At 41.1% G+C, this 13,036-nt stretch overlaps 1 protein-coding gene across 2 annotated transcripts in view; it reads left to right on the plus strand.

Annotated features, from left to right (window-relative positions):
• The window catches only part of SLC25A21 (solute carrier family 25 member 21), a 530,971-nt gene that overhangs the window by 510,112 nt on the left and 7,823 nt on the right, over positions 1-13,036 (plus strand). For both annotated transcript variants that reach the window (XM_019518868.1, XM_019518869.1), the window contains 2 exons: positions 8,231-8,412; positions 9,240-9,292. In XM_019518868.1, the coding sequence (XP_019374413.1) occupies positions 8,231-8,412; positions 9,240-9,292 (235 nt within the window). The remainder of the gene's footprint in view (positions 1-8,230; positions 8,413-9,239; positions 9,293-13,036) is intronic.

Below are 13,036 nucleotides of genomic sequence, written 5' to 3' on the forward strand. Positions count from 1 at the left end.
TTAGAAAGCAAAGGCTCGGCTCAGGAACCCCATGAACCAGCAGACCCCTTTAGTTTGTTCTGTTTTATGCACTGTAACTGAACAAGTCAGCTATCCTGCCTACGCTGCGACCATCGGTAGCGTAAGTACAATAAACCTTTCATATAACCAATACACTTCAAGCCACCTGACTCCTACTCACCGCTAATCCCCACCTGTCCGGTCATCTATCCCTTCTGTGCCAAGCCGGTCGTGCCGACCCAGGCTCACAGGTCAAGGGTACACCGGTTACCGAGGCACAACACTATACATTTCTAAATATAAAAAGGAGATTTTTTTGGAAGAAATAATGAACTGTTTGGGCATGGGAGTCAAGAGATTGTGATGGGATTTGGCATAACCAAGACTTACCTACCTTTTACACAAAAATAAATTCTTAGTAATCACTTGATCCATTATGAGACCAAATTCAGAGACATACTTAAGGGGAGTGAGAGGAGTTATCATAGAGTTTATATGATCCAGTGAACTGGTCAGCCCTGATTTAAAATAATCAGCAAAATAAAAGGGAAATTAATTTAATTCTACTCAGATGTTCCAAATGTACATGATGCCACATTGTTTTATCAAAGATGTAGACAGTTAGGATTAGATTGTGTTAACTGCAAATGATAGAGAAGTTTGCACGAAGCTGGACCACAACAGGCTTAATCCAACTGTCTTTAGAGTTAATGAGAATCTTTCCACATATCTTAATGGAAATAGATGAGGCCTAACATATCTGGTGCAAGCCAGAAAGACATTTCACATTGTCTTAAACTCTAAGATCTACTTCAGTGATTGGAGAACAAAAATATTCAATAATTCTTTATTATCTGTAATCTAATTCATTTTCTTAAATGGGAAAGCAAGAGAAACTAACAATTACAAATCTCTAACTTGGACTTGATAGAAAAAATAGTTTACAGTTAGAGCTAAAAGGATTAGACTGTTCAAGTATCTTCACATACTTGATTTCATTACAAAAACGAATTTCCTCATTTCACACACTTCTCAAGAGAAGGAAAACTCAAAGTCAGTCCTAAAATATTGACAAGCATATAAAATTGTCAAATAAAAATGTTACACTTTTTAAATAGTTTTGGCTCTTGACTATATATCTGCTCCTTACCATCTGTAATGTAAGTGGAAAAATGTATTGAAATGTCCATATGAGCCTTTTAGCTGTCAACAGTGTTAAACTGTGCATTAAATTTGCATCCCAATTAAGGATGTTTGTAGCTTATTTTGCCAAAAACAATAAACCTTTTATGTTGAGTGCCTGAATGATATAAATGACATGTGTGGGTTTTAAGTGTTCAAATAGTGAATAATTTTTCATATGTTCAATCTATTCTGCTAAACAGACCATTTACAGTCAACCTCGTGCTCTGTTTACTAAAGATAGAATAAACCAGACTTGTTTCATTCAGTACTAATGTATCAGCCATAGAGTGCTGGCTGCCATGCATCTGCACTAGCAATCAAATTAGTCTGAAAGTTATATTACCTTGGTTTTAGAGCACATGTTTTATAGCACATTTCACATACATCTGATAGCTTTCACTTTGCTCTTTTTTATCAAAGTTAGATGTGATGCCAAAGGCTAGTTTCAAAACACCATTAAAACCTTCACCCACTACCACCTCCTAGTGGAATCACCCATCTAACCAACACAAGATTTCCTAACTTTTCCATAATAAGACCTCTAGTACAAATCAACCACCTGCAAGACACATTTCTGGTCACATATTGACCCTCCCAACAGCTGTAAATGTATGCTGTGTCCCCTGTTAAAGGGGCTCTTGCACCTAAGCATAGGAGCCAATAAGCGAAGTAATGTGTCTCAGAAAGGCCCCAACATGTATAATCAAAGAAGAAGAGACACATACCAAAAACACTGTGTGATTTGGAAGACAGTAAATGTCACACATATATGTGTTATAAATTATAACAGTTTAAATGTTATAAATGTCATATAAAACTATGCCAGGGATTTTTTTTTTAGTTGTACTGTGACCCTGGACATTTTGTGTGTACAAATTCTTGCTGGGTAAAGAAAAGTAATATAAGATGATTGAGATGCTTAGAGTAGATTAAAAATAAAAAGATAAAAGGTCCATCCAGCCTTCACAGCCCTTTGGCCTTGCATGATTAAAGCACAACAGTTTTTATAGCCAGTGCCACACAAGGGGAGTGAAGTGGCCAGTATCATGTCCGGCTATCTTTGACTCCTCAGCCCGAGTGACCAGTTGCCCATCTCAAGTGGAGATGGTCTTTGGCATGGAACCAAGGCTCATGCTCACATCAGGCTGTGCAAAGCTTTGGTCCCTGATTCAATTTGGTGGATATTTGATCTGATTCAGTGGCTGAATCTCCAAATCCTAATTGAATCAAGAGACCCATTAATCTCTCCAAATTGAATCTGAACCTTCCAAATCGATCTGGAGAGATTCAGAAAGATTCAGCAATTTGGACATAGACACAGCTTTAAATGTTTTTTCTACATACCTTAAGGTACCAAGTGGCTCGTGAATGCTGAGATGCTGGTGCAGATGGAGCGTCCCACAGGAGCACGGGGGGCTCCCCAGCATGCTTCCCAGCAGACCCGGAAGTGGACCAGAAGAACTTCTGGTCCATTTCCAGGTCCGCTGGGGAGCATGCTGGGGGACCCCCTGTACCCTCCCCCGGCTCAGTGACTAGTGCCTCCTGGGTCTGGGGGACACCCGGAGTCCCCCTGTGGCTGATCACTGAGCCAGAGAAGGTGCAGAGGGGCCCCCCTGTGTGGTCCCCAGTGGACCCGGAAGTACTTCTGGTCTATTTCCGGGTTCACCACCAAGCCTGCAGGGTCCCCCCAATAGTCCTGTGAGATGCTCCATCTGCCCCAGCATCACAGGGTTCATGAGCTGTAGAAATGTAGAAAAAACATTTAAAGCTGTGTCTATGGCCAAATCGCTGATTCTCTGAATCAGCATCAAATCTTCAGATTTGGATTCAGCTGAATCGAATCAGGGACAGTGATCCAAATCAACTAATCAAATCACTATCCCCGATTCAGGTCAAATCCGAACCCAAATTGAATACAGCCTGTTTCACACACCCCTAGCAGGTACCATGCAGTACACTGAGGTGGTTACTTTATATCCATGCTAGGAGGCCATGTGTGTGGAGCAAGCATGGCATGATTCACAGTGCTGCTCCATCACCCAGTCCTTTGATTATGTAGACTGGGGATCAGCAACCCCCAGCACAGGTGCCAGAGCATGGCTTGCAAGGCCATTTTCTTAAGCATGCCACAGTTGACCCAGACTCTGGGCAGCTTCTGCCCAGAGTCTGGGCAGAAAAGAACAGCTGGCAGAAAAGAACAGACATTCATTTTGGGAGAGTGACACTCCTAGGCTTACTTATAAAAAATAAGGACATTAATGTGCTATTTTTATTGTTATATCCTTTTATTGCCAGCAACAAGAAGAAAAAGGAGAAATTTACCAGCATATAATTTAAGAAGAATTTTTAGGTATTTCATCATGTATTTAGGAAATAAAATCTTCATATTCCCACAAATGTCTCGGAACAAACTGTAGTACGGTTGGTGGTCCAGGACATAAGTGAGAAGCAAGGTCTGTTTGCTGATATCTTTTATTGGACCAACTATATAGTTGGGAGAGATGCTAGACAAACCTTTTGGCACAAAGTGTCCTTCAGATCTGGAGAAGAAGCAAGTGCAACCTGAGATAAATGCCAGTGTGTTCAAAAACAGATACAGCTGAAAAAGACCGTGTTTATCATATAGAACACAGTGAGATGCAACTTCTTATTCTTTCTCTCAAGGTCAAGAAAACAAGAAGAATATGGGTGAAAATGACCATTTCTTAATGCTGCTTCTACTTTGATTTATTTTTGGGTAGTCTGTGGTAGTGTGGAGGTGCCATAGCAGTTGGTCAAGGCGTTGACCAGAGCTCCAGCACCATGAATTCAAACCTTACTCCAGACTTGTAGCGACCACCAGGCTCAGTAAACACAGGCATCTGTGAATGAGAAGAACCAAGCAATGAACTTCATTATGGAGCAGTAGGCAACCTCTGCAGACCCTTGGTCTCTCTTTCACTAATTAGCAGCTATAACCTGAAGGACCATCTCCCAATTCCCAACTCTTCTAAATCAGGGAGTTTCTCTAAATTATAAAGTTTATTGCTACATTTTCTGTCTTAATAAATACAAAATCAACACAAAAATCAATGTTTGTGTTACACACGAAAAGTTACTAACATGTCACCCCAGACATGTTACAAATGGCACTCTGGACATGTTACAAATGGAATGTACTTTCCTATTCCACCTTTTCTGCAATTATTTTAACAAATCCCAGTGAGTCTTTCAGAAGGTTTCATTTTCTTCCAAGACTGATGAAGTATCAGATCCAGTTTCTGCTTTGTTTTTGGTGGGAAGCTTTTCCTCCAAGTCTTAATAGACTTAAAGTTTTTACTGGGATCCCATTGTTTTTGGTGGGAAGCTTTTCCTCCAAGTCTTAATAGACTTGAAGTTTTTACTGGGATCCACACATAGCACAAAGTTCATTAGCTATAGACTGCTGAGACTGATTACCTCTTTCTGTTGGATAGTATTTGCATTTGTGTCCATAGGTACATTTCTTCCCATAAGGACAGGGTTGCTTCTTGTGTTCTCCAACACTTGGCTTCTTCCTGAGAAAACTGTCCAGATTTTGGCTGTGACAGCCAAGAGGACTGTCAGGAGGCATGTATGTTGAGTCTTCTTGTACTGCAAGCACAAGTTTAATGAGATTAAAGTTTTTCACAAGATGGTGAAATCTTGGTGACACCAAAACTGGTGTAATGTCCCTAGATACCTTAAAGAATGGGAATTTGTATACTCACATTTTATATTGGATGCTAGCAATGTATTTCCCTTTCACTGGTAATGGACTGCTAGGCTTTGCCTGCTTCTGAATAGCCAGTTATTTTGATGTTTATTGAACTTGCTTTTGCTTTCAATTTTAATTTTCTGTGTTCATGCTCTGATAAGATATTAACCTGAGTTGTAGTTTTCATTTTAAATGAAACTCTTGTTCCTTGCATTTACACTGGCAAAATCTAGTTCCTCTCATTGATCTTGCTTGATTCTACTTTATCTATATAAAATTCCTCTGGTATGCTGCCAACAATATGAACTTTACTGTAGAGAAGTAGGCAACCTATGCAGACCCTTGGTTTCTCTTGCTTTTTCTCACTAACTGAAAGACCATTCCGTAATCCCAAACTCTTCTAAATTAGGGAGTTTCTCTACATTATAGCTTTTATCACTACAAGATTCACAGTAAAGGCTGCTTTCAGTTAACTCATCTGTAAAATGGGTGCATAGGGCTTTCAGGTGGGTACTCAGACATGATACTTTTTTCATACTTCTCCTTTGTGTGCTGCTGCCAACAGAAGCTGATGTACTTTAATGGTGCTAACCCAATGGGCTGCTAGGGTTTGCCTGTTTTTTTCTTTTTCTTTTCCTTTTTTGTGGTGTTCATGGAATGGAAAACATCAAGTGCAATGAGTGCTATTGCAAAGAGGTTCAGAGGCTTAACTAGCAGGATACACCAAAATTTTTTTTAAATTTCATTTGAAATCGACACCAGCCATGCTTTCTCGGTGGCCCCACTTTACATCATGGTGCCAACTGAATGCCACAGAAGTTAAGAACAAATAGGTGACAATAACTAACCTTTTGATAGCATGTGGTATAGTTTTGTTCCTGTATTTTTCTTTTCCCACCACGTTTCACAATGCCACAGGCTTCTTCATGAAATCTGACAGTGACAGGAAAGGGAAAGATTTTAAGAAAAAAGAAATATCATTTCCTAGTATCACCTGTGTGATATGTAGCCATTGTTCTTTTCGTTTTATTGACTGACATTTAATATTATTTAGGAATCTCTCTCTCATCCCTCTTCTTCCTGAAGACAGTTTCCCCAGACAAAAAGCCTCTAGTGTTTGCTTTTATAATGAAACTTTATTCATATTTTTATCAATTGTATTTTTTAATAACCCAGATATAATGGTGAGGGATCCAATATAAAATCCTATAATAAAATAAAGAAGCAAAATTATATAGGAGAAACTAATGTATACTATTGTTTGTGTGATCAGGTTGGCATATTTTGAAAGGGTAAAACACTCTGCCGTACTTAGTTTTTCTCATGAAACTGGAATAGGAATAACTAAATCAGGTTTAACTTATCTGTGCTTACATTGGTCAATGCTACAGGTGGACACTTCTTTTGTCATAAAACGTCATATTTCAATAGAACTTGAGTTGATGCTGCACTCTGGTGCCCAGACTCTTTGTGGCACTTTCAGTCCCAAAGCAGGAGACCCTGAGATTTGAAGTACTGCAAAACACATAGGAATGTTCAACATTTCAAAGAAACATTTGCTAGGTGTCAGCACACATGCACTTGGGCTGAGGGTTCAGTGTTTAAAGTATAAGTATTATTTCTCTCTTTCTTCCTTGCACCTACAGGCCAACCCATACGGCTTATTGCGGTATAAACACATAGTAAACCCCTACCTCAAACCACATATGAAAGGGGTTTCAGACCATTCTAGATCCCAGAATGCCACTGTTCCATTTGTAACGCTTCACCACAGATTGGCTCTAACGGCTTTGTCAAACTTGCAGTTTTGTAGGCTTCTCCTGCAAATCGTAATTTCATCCAAGCTATGTGGATCTTCATGTACTACAGTACAGACAGCAATTTTCTGCTACACATTTTGGTAATAATATTATGTAATGTTTAATTATATCAAAGGCTATTTTATTCCTAGTTAAAAGAGTGTTCTCTGAGTATATCTTATCCATTATTAAATCACAGCATTACCTCTTTCTGTAAGTAATATTAAGCACCCTGTTGACTTCAAACTCTCTGTAAATGTATACAACCCACTGCATTTGTCCAGTGAATATTATGGAAGTTTTAACTTAAGTTCCGTGTTGAAAAGCAGTAAAGGAAAACCTACTGGCCCTTCCTATTTTGAGTCAAAATATAAGAGCTCTGAAAACAGATTAAAAGCAGGCTATTTCTGATTATTTCTTTTCTAATATTGAGCTGAAATTAGGATGTAGCATGGTCCCTTCTTCTTTTACTGATGATTTGTTATATTTAAAGTGCCTTCTTGCAAAACATTCCCTAAGGCATGCCAGGTATATAGTGCAATGTGCCAAATAAAAGGAATATTTTTCTGTTGGTGTAGAAAACAGAGGCATAAAAATATGAATACCCTAGGAAATTCATTATGACAGAGTTCGCTGTGACTTCCACTGTTCAGAGAAATGGGATTAGACTTTGTTAAAGAATATTTGACTCCCAAATAAATTTTGAGTGCTTTGATGTCACACAGAATATCAAGACAAAAAGGATTTCTAAAGGGATCAAATAAAATACAACTGGATTGTCAAGATTCAAACAGCGAAAGAACAAAATGTTTTTAAGATCAGGTTTATAACCTGTTTCTAGCTTTTACCATGAAAGAATTCTAGGGTTCAGAAACAATGTGTTGTAAATTCTTCAGCCAATTAGCTCAGTGAGTTACTACTGTTTATAATGCACAGAATGTGGAAGGCTGTTTTGCAGTTGCACCAAGCTGGATTGTTAATAACAGGAAGCTAGCACTTCTTAGTACAGTGGATCAGCTACATGTGAAAATAAATGTAAAAAACCTGGAGGGGAATGGCTGCAGACTGAGATTAGCCTTTATTTAATTTAACATTTGGGGGTCTAGCACACAAATGAGCATTTTAGTAGGCTTCATGGTGGAAGTTGCTGTCATTTGTAAAATATTCTGGCCAATTAGCTAATAGTGTGCTTGGATTTCTCCTGTTTTGATACAGTAATACTAAGTACATTGTGAAGCCCAATTATACAAATCATCCCCATATGCCATACCAGTCTTTCTTTATGAACTGTGTTTATAAATCCTGTGTGAGGAAATGTGTACTTCAGCAATTTAGACCATGTGTAAAAACATAGCCAATAGGATTGTCAAGAAAACAAGTTCCAGCATAGGAAATCTTAATGTGTTCCGCTACAATAACGTGAGTGTGTCGTGTTGTGTGAGTTTTCTGATTAAATGCATATTACTTTATAGTGTTTAACCTATTTAGGTGCTTCCGTTTCCCTGTTCGTTCTTTCTTTTTTTCTTTTTAGGATCCCACTTTGGAGTTTTTGAGAAAATTTGGAATCGGGCTAGTTTCAGGAACAATTGCCTCAATTATTAATATCCCTTTTGATGTTGCAAAAAGTAGGATTCAAGGGCCACAACCCGTTCCTGGAGAGACCAAGTACAGAACCTGTTTTAAAACTATGGCAACAGTCTATAAAGAAGAAGGGTAAAACATTCTTATTTTAAATCATAGTCAGGCCTTTGTTTTAGTTCATACAGATCCATAAAATCATGTTGTTATATGTCAGATCTGTTGAGGGCCATAAAGCCTCCCTGAACTCATGTAGCAAGAACATGCAATGTAATATTTCAAGGTGTATTTTAAAATGACCAAAAAACCTATTCCTACTTAATCTGACCTTTTTTAATATCTGGAAGTTTATGATGATGTGTTGTTAAAATGTATGTTCTACAAACAAATGCCCAATATATCCCAAATACAACATTTATGCTTGGTAACATTAAAATTAACCCTTCATTCTACAGATACAAAATATGAGTAGAAAAATAGCATATTTCTAAGTTAAACTCTCTATTTGTAACTTATGCAGGTTTCTATGCATTGAGAATGATTGTTGAAATGAGTGAATTGGACACAGAACTTTGTGGCAATAACTTTTCTCCAACTTTTAAATATTTCTCAAGTGAGGATTGAGTTGTAGCTTTGATACTCAATTATAGCAGTCATTTTGTTCATGTAATGCAGCTGTTGTTAGCAGACTTGTCTTGAAAGTAAAACCATCTCACTGATTAAAGTCCTGTTTCTGATTGGATGGGATCAGACCATAGCTTTTGTAACTCAGTGTTAGCTTCTCCTCATGTGATTTGCTTCCATAAAATGTTAATATGGAGATACAGGCAATTATTTGAAATTATACATGTTCCAGTAAGTGCTAAGCCAGCATCTTACAAAGCAGATGCTAACATTCTATTCACTTTTTAAAGCAGAAATGTTGTTTCAAACCTTTTTTATTATTTTTATTTCTAATACAGATTTCTGGCTTTGTACAAAGGGTTGGTTCCCAAGATCATGAGGCTTGGCCCAGGTAATGTTTCTTCTATGAATCCTGTGTTTTTATTTCATCATAAACCCTAATTACCTATAAAACAAATGAAATACTGTTAAAAAGCCACAAAATCTCTCCCTTAATCTTTGAATTATTAATTTATTTTAATGAATATTTTAAATGTATTAAGATATATATGCCTACAAAAGAATATGCAAGCATGTACAACCTTGGGAATTGCTGAGGGATGTAATGATCTAATTTGTGAACAAATTGGGTAGGGAAAGTATGCAAATAGTTGTGCCAGAAAAACTTCCAGGCACCATTTAAACATTTTTAAAAGCTGTGTTTCATGTAATATTTAGAGCCCAATTCACTAAAACTATTGTGGCACTGTTGGTGCCTGCCACTTCAAGGGCTGAGCCAAGCAGCCGGCAGGTGCTTGATTGCAGTGTCCATTTTAGATCTCTGGCTGCCTCTATAAACAGAGCAGTTCGCTGCTGGCAGGCCAGGCAGAAACATCACCTGGCTGCAAGGCTGTATGCAGCATCCTGGAGGTAAGGGCAGGAGCTTAAGGGGATGGTTTGGAGGCTCTGGGTCCTGGGCATGACCTAAAACTGCACCCTGCCAGGAGTGGGTGGCCTGGTGGGGCTCTCAGTGGCGCACGAGTCCCCAGGAAATACCAGGCTAGTTACCACCCCGGTGAAAGGTGGGTTGGGGTGCCTTAATAACCCTAGCTCCCACAACTGGGTGGGTTATACCATAGTAGGGTCAAGAAGGCAGACCCAGGGTAGAGAGTGGGCTAGAGGTTCAGAGGCCTGACTCGAAACACCCTCGACTAGTCAATGCTGGGGCCAGGACCAGAAAGTTCAAAAGGGCCAGGGGTGCGCTGCGAGGGATGCCCAGAGCTGAGGGCCTGGGGTTTCCAGCTGGTCTTGGAGGTGAGGCCAGGGCCTGTGTGGCACCCACGCCCAAGAGGAGGAAGAGCTCAGGGAGCTAGGCAGCCCACAATAAGGGAAGAGTAGGCTGCCTGATTGGAGGGATCTGGTTGGGGTCTGGACTGAAGGATTCTGGGGCCCAGTGTGGGGCTGGTGATAGTGTAATAACTGTGGGTGCCATCTGTGAGGCTTGGGCAGCAGTGTAGGGGAGGAATGGAGCCACAGATAGTGCCCCCTGGCATTGGGGCAAGAATGGGCAGCCTCCCACCTAATTAACAACATAATTATGTATCATCAAGACAAGGAGGCAGGCAGCTGGCCCAGAAACAGGTGGGCAGGCCAGTGGTAGACTGGCCCTGAGACAGACCCCATTACAATACTAAAATGGTCACCACAATCAAACACTTACTGGCTGTTTGGCTCAACCTATAAAGTGGCAGGCACCAGTGCCCTGTCACACACCTCCCCCCACTTAAACTCACATCACCCCTCAGTAACCTGGGCTTCCAGCCCTCTATTAATATACCAGCCACTGGCCCCTTTCTGGGCAATTGGCTCTTGTGCTTACACAGCCGGGGCTGGCCCTTGCACTGGCCTTCAGGCTTATTCACAGTTCGGGCCTTCTCAGTGCACTCCTGGGACTGCCCTTCTACTGTCCCTACTAGACTCCATAACTCTGGGCTCCACGCCCTATTCTCTATCAGGGTCTCAAACCCTACCACTATAGGGGGAAGGTAGCGCTGTGCTCAGCTGTCAGGCTGATGTTTCCTAGACAATGCACCAATGTAACGGGGCATTCTCAGGGCCAGTCTACCATTGTCCCGCCCACCTGTTTTTATGCCAACCACCCGCCTCCTCCTGCCACACCTTAATGATACATAATTAGGTTGTTAATTAGGTGAGAGGCTGCCTATTTTTGCCCCAATGCCAGGGGGCACTATCTGCAGCTCTGTACCTCCCCTACACCACAGGGTAAGCCTCCCAGTTGGCATCCACAGTTCTTAACCTCACCAGCCCCACACTGGGCCCCAAGAATCCTCCAATCCAGATCCCAAACAGATCCCTCCAATCAGGCAGCCTACTCTGTTCTCATTTTGGGCTGCCTAACTCCCTGAACTCTTCCCCCTCTCAGGCGTGGTCCCCCGGGACCTTTGGCCACACAGGCCCTGTTCTCACCTCCAAAGCCACTCATAAATCCCAGGCCCTCAATTCTGGGTGTCCCTCATGGAGGGCACCTGGCCCTTTTGACCCTTCTGGTCCTGACCCCAGCATTGACCAGTTGAGGGTGTTTTGATCCGGGCTTCTGAGCCTCTAGCTCATTCTCTAACCTGAGTCCTCCCTCTTGGCCCTACTATGGTTTAACCCACCCAGTTGTGGGAGCTGGGGTTATTAAGGTGCCCCAACCCACCTTTGACCAGGGTGGTAACTGGCCTGGTATTTCCTGGGGACTCATGCACCACTGAGAGCCCCACTAGGCCACCCACTCCTGGCAGAGTGCAGTTTTAGGTCATACCCAGGACCTGGAGCCTCCAAACCATCCCCTTAAGCCCCTGCCCTTACCTCCAGGATGTTGCATACAACCTTGAAGCTAGGCAATGTTTCTGTCTGGTCTGCCAGTAGGTAAACTGCTCTATTTATATAGGTGGCCAGAGATCTAAAATGGACACTGCAATCAAGCACCTGCTGGCTGCTTGGCTCAGCCCTTAAAGTGGCAGGCACCAACAGTGCCCTGCCACAACTATTTTATGCCTCTCTGGCATGAAAGGTGCCCTGAGTATAAATAGCCCCCTAAGGACACCCTGTGTACAGGGAATTCTCTCTGGCTGAAATAGGTCTAGCATTTTCTGAGGGGTAACTTGAGTCTGAGGGGTACCTTGAGTAACAAGGCATACTTTGAGTCTAAACAGGTTGAGAACCCCTGTTCTAGAATAATGGCTTAACCTTTGCCCTTCTACCCTACTCACTCTGGTCTCTGTCCCAAGTGGAAGAATTGAGCAACTGGAGCTAAATCATTTTTGATTTCCAGTCTTTTTTCCAGGCTGGTTTTGATTAGTCCTGGGCTGTGTTACTAGAGCTTTTTATCTGTATAGGGGGCACGTCTACATGAGACACTGAGTGCACAATGGCTGCAAAATACCGAGCAGTAGTGCATCACAATACAGACAGTGTTAATACACTACTGCACAGTATTATTAGGCTAGTGCATAATAGCATCACCTAAAAGACATTTGCCAGCACTGCTGTGTGGTAACTCCAGTTACTGCGCACTTATTTAGTACTTGCTCATACAAGGACTACACAAATATGTAGTAACAACTGCACAGTCACGTCTCGTATAGACGCATCCAGATGATGCAGAACAAATTGGAACCAAATCTTATGTCTGTGAAATGGTATTTCTAGGTGGAGTAGGTGGCTCAATAGGCAAGGGCACAACGATTTAAAAGCTAATAGGGACTCTGTTTCTTAATAGCAGCTGGTTGCTTACATATGGTATTTTGCATTATAGAATACCATGTGAATTTTTCCTGTCAATCTTTATGAAACCATTTACTTCTACTAAGACCTGGATTGTACCTAGCTTTTGCTCAGTTTCAAGAGCAGGGACACAAGAAAAACAGGCAGAACTCAAGAGCACAGACCTTTCTTCCTTCAATATAACTGGTTTATGGGAGGCAGAAAGAAGGCATATCCCTGTTTTCTCTGTACCAGCCAACTCAATTGATTTTGTAATAACAGAACCAATCCTATTGAGTACTCTGGACCTAGAACCGACAAAGCAGCTGGGCATATTCTTAACAACTTAATAGGCTCATATAAATTTTATTTTCAGTATGAAACAAAA

The sequence above is a fragment of the Gavialis gangeticus genome, unplaced genomic scaffold (assembly GCF_001723915.1).
Source record: "Gavialis gangeticus isolate Ggan-Ray unplaced genomic scaffold, GavGan_comp1, whole genome shotgun sequence".
In the NCBI taxonomy this organism is placed as follows: Eukaryota; Metazoa; Chordata; order Crocodylia; family Gavialidae; genus Gavialis; species Gavialis gangeticus.